The 12,917-nt window shown below is 42.6% G+C and overlaps 1 protein-coding gene across 3 annotated transcripts in view; it reads left to right on the top strand.

Moving 5' to 3' along the window:
• RBM33 (RNA binding motif protein 33) overlaps positions 1-12,917 on the top strand; it is a 260,560-nt gene that overhangs the window by 233,101 nt on the left and 14,542 nt on the right. The window contains exon 19 of one of the 3 annotated variants that reach the window (XM_077491156.1): positions 7,227-8,138. The exons of 1 other annotated variant lie outside the window; for it this stretch is intronic. In XM_077491156.1, coding sequence (XP_077347282.1) covers positions 7,227-7,320 — 94 coding nt within the window. In that variant the 3' untranslated portion in view covers positions 7,321-8,138. Of the gene's footprint in view, positions 1-7,226; positions 8,139-12,917 lie in introns of those variants that run through there. One more of the 3 variants, XM_077491157.1, reaches the window with a different exon arrangement.

The raw sequence follows: 12,917 nt of genomic DNA, 5'->3' as shown, positions 1-12,917 counted from the left end.
CTTACGCTTTAACACCTCCCATTATCAGCATGCCTTGGTTGTGCAGCAAAGTAGTGAAAGCATGATCATAAACCTGTGTCCCCTTGGACGCCATAAAAATAATTTTACAGTGAGTACAACTATTTTATAGGGGACACAATAAGTGATGTACAGAAACAGTCCAACTCAGGGGTGGGAGACATAGCAAACAATTGCTAATAGGCTGAATGTAAACAGGAATTCTGAGGACTGCCTGCAACTCAATGACTTGTCTCAGATGAGGGTAAAACATCCACTTGGTAGAGCTTTGAGGATATGTAAACCAGCCATACAAATCTGTAAAATGTTTGGTTGCCTGATGCTGAAAAGCCCAAGAGGATCTTACAGATCTGGTAGATTTGGCCTTAACAGGGGAGGAAGAAACCCAATCCTTGAGACCAAATATTAAATCCTAGTATCTCCCTGAGGCCCTCGCAATCATTTAACAAGAAGCTGGAGGCCTTTCCAGGGCCAATTTGGAATGACAAAACAGTAGTTATGCTTTCTGAAAGAAGCAGTGACTGAGAGAGACTTGCATAGCCCAAGCCACATCCAGACAATGGAGGGAAATTACCTTTTGCTGAACCATAGCTGGACAAAGGGATGGGAGAAGAACCTGCGATTATCGCTAGCTGCTGCTATAGCCACTAGTGCTAATCACTGTCTTGTCCTGGTGGGGGTTGCTTCCCCTTCTGGTAGAAGACAATGACTTGGCAGCAGGGATTCCCACATGAAAACGCTGTCTGTGTTGATGGGGGCATCAAGCTAATTTCTTTTCTGCAACCCATGGTTGCAGGAAAGAAATTCGCTCTGTGTATGGCATGCATATATATTCTTGGACTTCAACACCACCTCCCCTGGTGTCTCTTCAAGAATATAAAGGGTTCTTTGAATGATAAGGCTGCAGTTCAGACTCTCGATTTTCAGAGGTGAGAACTACAAGAAATGCTACATTATGGGTGAGAGTAGAGAAATGTGTCTAATAAATTCAAATGACCATTTCTGAAACACAGAGAACCAGATTCAGATCCCAGGCAAGCAAAAGAAGGTCAGATGAGGGACCACCTGGGAGATCCTCTGCACAAAGGTCTTAATGGAAGAGCGGAAAGTTGGCAGTCTCCTAAACAGAATAGAAAGAGCAGAGACTTGTCTTTTGGTGCAGCATGAATCCATTACAAATTCTGATCCAAACCTAGCTGCAGGATGGGGAAGATTCGTCCGACGGTGTCTCTTTTTTTCAACCAGATGAATCCATTAAAACTTCAGAGCATTCACTGTTTCCTCTAGGGGAAGCCTGCAGTCTAAACCTGTTCAGTTTCTTATTGAACCTGGGGGTGGTCCACTTCTGGTGTCTGCCACCTCTGACAAATTTCTTGAACATTTTCAAGTGTAGCGACCAATGGCCCGGGTCTAGATTCTGACAGTTTTCTGCTCATGGTATACAGTCATCCAATAAAGCTGAAATGTGGAGATCTGCTCAGATAATCTGATTTACCTCTCTTGCTGCAGTGACACTTATAGTTCCTCTCTGTTGATTTACACAAATATTGTGGCATTGTCTGATGGAACCTGAATTGGATGGCCCTCCAACCAGTTAACCCAATGCTGATGGGACAAATTGCCACAACCTTCAAGATGTTTAGCTAGAGATGAAATTCCGCTGACAACCAAAACCCCTGCAACAACAATGTGCCAGGACACCTCTTCAGCCTGACCGGCTGGTTTCTATTCTGAAAATCTTCCAAAAGAAGAAAGGACTTCCTGACTCTTAAGCTAGAGATAGCTTGGTCCTTGTTGATAACCAAATCAGCCTGTCCAGAGATGGGACCAATTTGCCCCACCATGATAGAACATTTCACTGTAAGGTCTGGAGTGAAAATAGGCAAAGGGAACTATCTTGAAGGAGACTACTATTAGATTCAAGGCTCTTAAGTACATGACCAGTGTAGTCCAAATGTCCCCATTTTACTCACTGTTAAGCACCTGTACTCCAACCCATTTCTCACTCGCCTACAATGATGAGACCACACCTTGAATTTTGGAGTATAAATGGCCATAACAGCCTTTTATTAAAACAATCTAAATCAATAACTCTGATCTATATATAACATGACACAACTTGTCATTTAACCCCAGTCTGTTGGTCTCTGACAGCGACCCATATACCACCAATGCACTGCGGGACCTTTTCCAACCTGATAGGCTTCCAGCTGTAACCGCTCGGAGACAACCCCCTTCCCACAGTTCAACCATTACCGTATTCCATCAACCTTTTTGATGGAATACACCGGAGGGGCATATGCTACCGATGAGCCCCCCCACCCCTTTTAATCACCTACGTTTACTGCCATCGTCAAAGACCAACAACAAACACAGCCACAGCCCGCAAGGGTGACACCCTTACACTTGAGAGCACCTCCACACCTGCAGGGCTCGTTGGATCCCCTCCTGCAAACCCGTAGTCCAGAGATCAATCCCCACATCGGAGAGGTGAACTCCATCCCTCAGCATATAGAGAACAACATTCGTCTCCAACTCTGTGCCGGATCACCATGCCCCCATTCTGAGGCACAAACCTCCCCACCACTTATTAATGCGTATGCAGGTCTTATTAATTTGCGCCATGTACCTAGCCCTTCGCCAAGTTGTCAGAGCGACGATGTCAGTCCACAGCAGCACAGTGCTAAGGAAATCCATGCACAACTGTATAAAATCTGGCTTGATGTCCGCGATCAGATCTGACTGTTCGGACCCCCAAATCATTCCCCCCGGCATTTATAACTAAAACATCGGGTGGTCTATCCAACCTCTTGTACCTCTCCACCTCTGCTACCACCCTGCCCCACATCATCCTGGGCATTCCTAGCCAGCACACATAAGCCTTCCTCCTTGAGTTACCCAGTTGTCTGCCATCTGGTCTGACATCTCTCCTGGCCCCCCAACAAACATATGAGTGACCGGGGATCCAGTTGAGGCCTTATGTAGGTACGGAATCTCCGGGATTCCCACCCCCCAATCCTTCGCACAGCCGCCTCATCCAACCCACGTCTGGCAGCTTCAGTAGCTGCCCCGATGCGGAAGGAGTGTGAAGCGTATTACGCCCAATCCAACCCAGCCCCTGTAACTGCATTTCCTGAACACTGAAATTAACTGGAACTTCGACAAATACGACCCATCCTCGTGCCTCAGGAATGTCACTTCCCCAGCTGTTCTAACCTTCAGAAATTCCCATACTGCTTCCACAGGGCATACCCTGGACCTCGGCAATGCGAACAGCAACACATCCACCCCTTTACCCTGCTGATCCATTTTGGACCTACACAGCCATAAACGCACCCTGTCCACGTCCACCCGCACATCCCGCTCCAAAAGCCCCCCCCCCCCCCGGATGGGCTCACTAATTCCCCGATACAGAATGCCTGTAAAACGCCAGTGAGAACGCCACGGAAAAAGCAAAACCTCAAAACTCGAGGTACACACTGAACTTAAAGTCCCACATATGGACATTAGATTCACAAAAGTGACAGGCCGCATTTTTTTTTTACTTGTTTTCTTTACGATAACCTTTTATTGCTTGCCTCACCCAGAAATCTTTTGTCAAGTCACTCCCCCCCCCCCCCCCCCCCCCCCCCCCGTAGTTTGAAAAAGAATGATAAACCCACCATCTTCCGCTCCATGGAAGAGACAGATCCCCCCCCCCCCTTTCAGGTTCCTAACCACAAAATACAACACCAACAATCTTACATCCGACCTCCCCCTTGCCAATCCCGGCTTCCTGTGCCAGAGACAACCATTCTTTCTATACCTTTGCGTAAGCCGCCCATGTGAACTCACTCACTGACTGCCAAATCCATCCCACGGTGACTCCAAGGCCAGCTCCCAGATCCAACCCGGACAAGGAACGCCTTCCTTCTCTGCGCCCGGAGCCAGCTCTCTGAACTTATCCCACTGAAATCGAGACAAGTAGTCGGCCAGAGTGTTGTCAACGGCCGAGATATGAACAGCATAGATAAAAATGTTCAATCTCAAGCACCTCAACACCAACTGGCACAAAAGCCTTATGACTGGTTGTGATGATGCTGACGTGTGATTGACCACTTAAACCACGCCCATGTTGTCACAATTCAGTCTCAATTTCAGGTTCCGACATGCCTCCTCCCACAGTTTCATAGCCACCACCACTGGAAAAAATTCCAATAGCACTAGGTTACGAAGGAACCCTGCTTCTACCCAGGACTGAGGCCAAGGTTCCGCACTCCACCGCCCCTAAAAAAACGCACCGTAGCCTGTGGAGCCCGCCCGCATCCTTCACCAATTCCACATCAAAATGACTCACCTGGCCAGTCATCCACACAGATCTGCCATTGTGTGTGTGTATGTATGTATGTATGTATGTGTATATATATATATATATATATATATATATATATATATATATATATATATATATATATATATATATATATACCTACCTACCTACATACACACACACACACACGTATATGCACAATAGTCTGTTTTTTTATTTTATTTTTTAAGACAACAATCTTGAGTGCATACAGATTCTCCACTAAATGTCCTCTGATATTGTCAGTCTAGATCTTGTTAAGTTTGTGTAATTATGAATTATGGTAATTGCCTCTTTATTGGAGAAACTTTACCTTTAATAAATCTGGACTAGGATGGAAACATTTCTGTGCAGTATTTTGTAGTCTCTGGTGAATCAGACAAACCTATTAAATCAACAGACCATGTTGGTCCAGTAAAGACTTAGCTGTCATCCATATACATTGCACAAATACATTTCTCCAGCCTGTCAATTGCTTAGGAGTTGCTGTCTTCACTTTACACTGACATTAAAAGTCTCTGGTCAACTGATGGATTCTATTTTCTACAATATTGGTTTAGTGTAGTGTAGCAGAACTGGCTGTCCTACCTCTTGTCAGCAGTTTCTAAACTTGGCTCATTTGTATGTTATGAGCCTTTTATACCTCCTGTGACATATGATCAACGGAAGAAAGGGGAGGGTCTTACCATTATGTATAGTGTTTGACACTTTAAGGTTCATGCACACTAGGAGCAGAAAAAAAACAGCATAAAAATGCTCATAGTGGCTTGTATTACACAAGAGTTTAGTAGAGTTCATGGACATTTGCTTTTATAAGCTTTTTTCCCCAAAACACTCCCCTCTGCTAAATTTCATTATCAATGTTCGCCATGATACCTCCACATGTGTGGTGCGAACACCATTTACATATGTAGGCATGACCTACATATGCGTTCATTACTGTGCATTACATTAAAAAATTTAAAAAAATTCATACTGTCCCTTTAAAAAAAAAAATTTCAATCACTTTTATCTCAAGGAATTGTAAACATCCCTTGTGATAGCCAAACAACTTGACAGGTCCTCTTTATGGAGAGATCTGGGGTCTAAAAGACCACAAATCTCTCATCTACCCTTAAAAGCAAAAGACTTTTTGACGGTCGCTCCGGTCCTCCAAGGGAATAAAGATGAGTGATAGCCATTTTGCCATCGCTTATCTCTATTGCAAGCTGGCACTGGATGGGTCCCCGGGCTCAGCAATCGGTAACTTAGTCCCGAGAAGCAGCGGGGGGGGGGGGGGGGCGGTGCCCTTCCTCAGGACTCACGAGTCCCATTGCAGTAGCTTGTCTGGCAAATGCACAGTTGGTTCAGGCTCTCTGCTGTGTTTTTCCCACCATGTTGCTGGAATTTCCCAGTTAGTCCCAAAAGAGATTGGATAAATTATAGATACAATGTCGTAGCAGATGGAATAGATGATCCTATACCCTCCAAGAAGGATTTTTAGGCACACTGTGTGGTGCTGACTATCCTGAGTTGCCCCTCTCATGGGCCAGCGGGCATATTGAACTGACAACAGCTTCTTCTATTGATTTTGTCTGGCCCTTATCCCAGATTATTGTGGGTGGTACTTTTATGATTGTGATTACCAACTTTGTATTCTTGTCCTGAGGAAGTGGTGTGGCAACAAAATGTGTAGACCTTGTTTCAAGAACATACATTGAAAGGTGTATGAAACAAACCACCGTATTGCAATTTTTATGACATTTCAACATTTCATCAAATGTTTTTAATTGTCAATAAAATCTTTTGTTATACAAGTTGGATGTTATATTTGATGGTCACCAGAGGTATAGTTAACGTCCCACTATATTACATTGTACATTTTGGGTTGATACCCTGTTAGACCATATTTTATCTATCCTTACAGCACCCAATCCCATTTACCATTATCACAAGTTGTATTTCATGTACAGTTAACTCTACAGGTGCGCTGTCTAGTGGTTATCTCTATATCAGGGTATATGGTTAGAATAGTGAGGGAAATGTAGTCATTGTGCAGCTCTACTAAGCAAGAAGCTAAGCCTGCATATGCAGCGATCAAGTACTGCTCTCTGTTGATATATATTTAAAGCAGTATTAAACCCACAAAACAAAAATGTATTAAATTGCAACTTACCAATTCTTAGTTGTGGTGGCTGCATTCATTTTTTTTTTTTGTGCTTTGATTTTCAACTGGTGATCCAGGCAGTAAGTCAGTTATTTTTTAACTTGCAGACCAACCTACCTAGAAAAAGTAGCAGAGGGTTAGAAGCAAACCATTCTGAAATGAGTATACTTGCAATGGTCAGCTTTTATTCATGATAAAACCTTTATCCCAAAAGGAAAAACAAAGTTGCTGTAAGGTCTTGTTAGCTGCAGTTTAGCTTTGTTTGTCAAATCCACCAAGGAATTCCCCCACCAGGACATTGTATGCTGACAGTGGTACTCTCTGCTGTCAGAATACACTGATCGGCGGCTGTAGCTTCTGATTGACAAAACGATTCAACATTCCCATTCTACAGAAGTCAATCTAACAAGCAACTTCTGTCGAAAAGAGACAGCCACGGTGATCAAACAATGTGGGATGCAGGGATCTCTCCTGCTGAGCTTATTGTAATTTGGCAGGGGACTGAACTGGCTGACTTTTGGTATGTGTGTACCAAGCTTAAAGGTGAACTTATCCTTTAAGAACTACTAAACCATAATTGATGACATTACCTAAAATGGTCCCATTCACATTTATCTTTCAAACACAAAGCTATAGCTCCCCTTTTACATTCTGTTTTTAGTTTTGCCTAACATGATTATGTATAAAGCAGTCTGTTTTTTGTGACTTTAACAGGAATGAGGAGGATCTTATCGTATATGGAGAATGCGCAGATTTATATAAGACCAGAACCTGTCCTTCAAATATTGTTGTGAGCTTTTCATTTTAGAAAGCCTTTTAGGAAAAAGAGACTTAAGTTGAATTGTCAATCCGTTTTTTGTTTCTCAAGCTGTTTTGCAGTGTTTATTATTGACTTGTACTTAGCTGTTCCTGTAGCATTTGTTGAGCATTTAGAAGGTCTGTGGTTCAGTTTAGACCCTTTTCACATGGATAATTCTATCAGGTCCACCTGTCCTTCAGGCGAACCTAATCGGCAGGTCCATGCATTCCTGTGGACAGGCGGGTGTAAACCGACTTGTGTCCACTTTCACCTGCCTACTTCCGGGTCTATGCCGCTGCTAAAAAAAACAAAAAACAGAGGGGATCTATCTCCCTCTGTTTAAGTGGATCAGATCAGAGGACAGGTATAAATGGATAGCATAATCCTTTACTCCTGTCCGCACATAGAGCAGAGCAGGCTCTGAACGCATCCGCTTTGCAGAAACTGAGCGTGTACAGACGTGTCATCCGCCTGCTCGGCTCCAATCAGCAGGAGATCTGTGAATCCCCTTCTGATAAGAAAGCATATTGCCCCATTTAAAAGAGGCCTTAAACTCTTTACAGTTGAAGAAATCTGCAGGGCTTAGGACAGTGCCCATCTTCACAGGATTGCAAGGTTTTACGTATACTTTATATCTGGCTTTGTAGATTGCATTAAATCTGTTTTGTAATAATTTTCCAGGGCACTTGCAAGCCAGATGCAGAAATAAGAGCAAAAAGTACTAATATGCACCACTATAATACCATAAGAAATGTTATTGCATTTTTAAAACAACAGAAGGGTAGATAAACAAAACATACAAACAATAGTCATCTGTTCTGTTCATTTGCAAAGTTTGTACATAACCTTAAACATTGCTTCAAAATAAAGGAGTATGTTATAAAGACATGGCGGTGTGAGTCGTTATTACACCTTTCCCTTACCGTTCTTTCTGCATTTGGGTGAATGACGGGGGGCTTAGTTTTTTCTGTCATCCGTAAAAGTTATCACACACTAAGACGGCTACAGCGCGGTCATGTTTTTCTGGGTGGACGTCCTCCCAGAATGTTTGTCTCGTGCACCCCCTGGGGCATGCTCCCGCAAACATCCGTGACCGCCGGGTCCGGAAGACACCTGGCGCATCACGGATCGCATTAAACGGCCGCTGGTAGCGGCCGTTTACCATGTGATCGCTCCGTCAAATAACTTGTAAACCGACATGTCATGACGCCGGTTCCTCCCTCCCCTCTCGCTACCGATTGGTACAGTGCGAGGGGCGAAGCGGAGAGATGGCAGCAGCGCTGCGGGCTGGATGTGTAGTGCCCACAGCACTGCTCAGTGCCAATACTCTCCCCATACTGTGCAATACTCTCCCCATACTGTGCAATACTCTCCCCATACTGTGCAATACTCTCCCCATACTGTGCAATACTCTCCCCATACTGTGCAATACTCTCCCCATACTGTGCAATACTCTGCAACACTGCGCCAATACTCAATGAATACTGCAATAAATTTTAACAGAAAAAACATTTTTATTTTTTTAAGGAATTTTCAGTCTTTTTTGATTTATAGCACAAAAAATAAAAAACCCAGCGGTGATTAAATACCACCAAAAGAAAGCTCTATTTGTGTGAAAAAAAAAAACTAAATATCATGTAGGTACAGTGTTGCGTTATTGAGTAATTGTCGTTCAAGGTGTGAGAGCACTGAAAGCTGAAAATTGGTCTGGTTAGGAAGGGGGTTTAAGTGCCCAGTTGTCAAGTAGTTAATGAGAGTGTTGATAGCCACTTTAACCACTTCGGTCTCTAGCCTCTTTTTGAGATCTGTTGTTTACAAGTTAAATACATTTTTTGTTTTGCTGGAAAATTACTTAGAACCCCCAAACATTATATATATAATTGTATTTTTTTCGAACACCCTAGAATTATTGCTCTCACTCTAACGATCGAGAAAATACCTCACATATGTGGTTTGAACACCGTTTTCACATGCTGAACGACTTGCGTATGCATTCGCTTTTTTTTTGGTCACTTTTTTGTTCTTATTACAAGGAACGTAAACATCCCTTGTAATAGAAAAAAAAATCATGACAGGACCTCTTGAATGTGAGATCTGGGGTCAAAAAGACCTCCGATCTAACATTTAGACTTAAATGCAATAAAAAATAAATGTAATTTCTTTCTCACACATCAGATTTATTACCTACTGGGTTATACGCCATCTCTAGATGAATGGACACTGGTACACAAAGTCTTAGACAGGAAGTGATCCCCTGTATAACCCTGTTTGAACCTATTATAATGATAGTTATGCGTTGCACCCTCTGCAGATTGCAATGATATAAACTTTAAAATCCAAAAAATAACTAAGTGATAGAAATTGTATATACGCTAACTAGTTATGCCAAAGAACACTATGCATATCCACTGCAAGATGCGATATTCAATGAACCATGTGCTGATGAGTGTGTTACCTCTGCCTGATACAACAAGCCAGGACAGAAGCCCTTGGAGGAACGTTCAGTAATTAGTGATATCACTTAAGGGAATGAACCAAATTGGGAAAGTGCCGCCCCTTTGGTATGAATGTGCTTATGTACTACATCCTCTACATAAATGTAATGTAATTAATCTTAAACTCCACGTGGTAGAAGAAGGAATAGTGAATTGAACCTTAGTGTAGATGGTGTGGGGGTTATATCCTCAGCCTAGGTGGAGTGTACAAAAATAAAAATTGATTAAAAAAAATTAGGGCTATGAAAATTAAAGATTTATTCCTCGATTGATCGATCAAAATTCTTTTGATCAGTACGCACCTCTGGCGGCTTCCGGGTCTTCATGGAGTTCCGTCGGAGATCCGGTGATGTTACGGACATCAACGTCACTGGACTCCTCCCCCCTTCCCCAAGTGCCTCCGTCTGCTAACGAAGGGAAGGAGGGAGGAGTCAGGAGTTATGGACAGTACATCTTGCCCTACTGTCCTGGATGGTGGAGCTTCAGGACTGCCCTATCAGGGTTCAGTCTGGCAATGCCACTGCAGTGGCCTATATAAACCACCAAGGCGGTACCAGGAGTCATTTAGCTCTGAAGGAGGTGAACCACATACTAGCCTGGGCAGAGGGACATCTGCCGATTCTATCTGCAGTCTATATCCTGGGAGTAGAGAACTGGCTTTTCGCCATCCGGTATCTGTGGCTCAGATTTGTAAGGCTGCTACCTGGTCTTCAGTGCATACACAAAATGTTATCAAGTGGATGTTTGAGCAGCCAATGATTTGGCTTTCAGTCGCAGTGTACTGCAGACTGCCGTATAAGGTCTGATGGCTATTGTTTGGCAGGGTGTCTCCCTCCCCTCAAGGTTTTTACAGGTAAGCATGACAAAAAAATCAAATTTTTTTTTGAAAAAAAAAACCCTTTAAGACCATTGGGTGGAGGGGACATTTGACGTTGCTTCTGTCCTTACTTTGCATCCAGGCTGTGAGGGGAATAGAGGTGATCGCCTCCACTGCTACCGACAGCTCCGCTAAGCGCCAGAGACGAGCGGGGGGGGTCAGCTATCAGAATGTTTTTAATTCCTTTTTTTTTTAGCAAAGAATGAATGATTTAAACGAAACTGAAAATTTTGGTGCCGAATCTGAAGCTGAAAACGAGTTTTTAAAAATATATATTTGTTTTTATATATTGTATTGTATTCAACTTTTTAATAGGAATTTAAATGAATATGAATTTGTCGGCCATTATCGGCACCTTTAGTGCAAGAAAAGCTCAAGAAAAATTGGATCCTTTTAAATTCTTTGTATGTCTTAACACTGATCCATTGCGCTTCCCTTGTTGTGTTACAAATCTTATTTGCTGCAAACGAAACGCATCAATAAGGCACCCATTATGTTTTTTTTATGCAGTTTTTTCATGTGCATGACCTTTGAAAGACATGCCATAAGCACAGTAAAATCGCATGCGTTTTCTGCACCTTTTTCTCTATCTGCAAAATGTTGACCATATCATTTTTGGCTGATATGTTTCGCCCACTGAAATTTCAGTGCATCTCTAAATTAAATGTGCCTTATAGGTATAATTGGTGTACATATTTAACCACTTTCAGACCGGACCATTTTGCTGGTAAATGACCAGAGGTCTTTTTACACTTTGGCACTGCGCTGCTTTAACTGGTAATTGCGCGGTCATGCAATGTTGTACCCAAACAAAATTTGCGTCCTTTTCTTCCCACAAATAGAGCTTTCTTTTGATGGTATTTGATTGCCTCTGCGATTTTAATTTTTTGCGATATAAACGTAAAAAGACCGCAAATTTTGAAAAAAAATGATATTTTCTACTTTGTTATTAGAAAAATCCAATAAACTCAATTTTAGTCATACATTTAGGCCAAAATGTATTCAGCCACATGTCTTTGGTAAAAAAAAAGTCAATAATTGTATATTTATTGGTTTGCGCAAAAGTTGTCACATCTACAAACTAAGGTACGTTTTCTGGAATTTACGCAGCTTTTAGTTTACGACTGCCTATCTCATTTCTTGAGGTGCTAAAATGGCAGGGCAGTACAAAACCCCCCCAAATGACCCCATTTTGGAAAGTAGACCCCCTAAGGAAATTGATAAGAGGCATGTTGAGCCCATTGAATATTTTATTTTTTTGCCTCAAGCGATTGAATAATGACAAAAAAAAAAATATTTTTTTTTTTTACACAAAGTTGTCACTAAATGATATATTGCTCACACATGCTATGGGCGTATGTGAAATGACACCCCAAAATAAATTCTGCTGCTTCTCCTGAGTACGGGGATACCACATATGTGGGACTTTTTGGGAGCCTAGCCGCGTATGGGGCCCCGAAAACCAAGCACCGCCTTCAGGCTTTCTAAGGGCGTAAATTTTTGAGTTCACTTCTCACTACCTATTACAGTTTTGAAGGCCATAAAATGCCAAGATGGCACAAAACCCCCACAAATGACCCCATTTTAGAAAGTAGACACCCCAAGCTATTTGCTGAGAGGCATGTTGAGTCCATGGAATATTTTATATTTTGCCACAAGTTGCGGGAAAATTACAAACTTTTTTTTTTTTTTTTTTTTTTTTTTCACAAAGTTGTCACTAAATGATATATTGCTCACGCATGCCATGGGCATATGTGAAATGACACCCCAAAATAAATTCTGCTGCTTCTCCTGAGTACGGGGATACCACATATGTGGGACTTTTTGGGAGCCTAGCCGCGTACGGGGCCCCGAAAACCAAGCACCGCCTTCAGGCTTTCTAAGGGCGTTACAGTTTTGAAGGCCATAAAATGCCAAGATGGCACAAACCCCCCCCCAAATGACCCCATTTTGGAAAGTAGACACCCCTAAATTTAGGGGTACACTAGTGAGACTAGGTAATAAATGGCGGGTGCCCTGAAACTATAAAAAAATAACTAACCAACCAGCGTCACCTGTAACAGTTATATGGTGATCACTGGTGAAAGGGTTAACTAGGGGGCAATCAGGGGGCTTTATGCGGTAGTATATGGGGGTCCCTGGCGCTATAAAAAGCTGCGGCGAACCTAAATACCTACCTGCCTAACTAGCGTCACCTGTGACACTAATACAGCGATCAGAAAAACGATCGCTTA

This window comes from Lithobates pipiens, unplaced genomic scaffold, assembly GCF_037356315.1.
Source record: "Lithobates pipiens isolate NorthernLeopardFrog02 unplaced genomic scaffold, aLitPip1_a1.2 Scaffold_19, whole genome shotgun sequence".
Lineage (NCBI taxonomy): Eukaryota > Metazoa > Chordata > Amphibia > Anura > Ranidae > Lithobates > Lithobates pipiens.
This window is presented reverse-complemented; position numbering and strand designations above follow the sequence as displayed.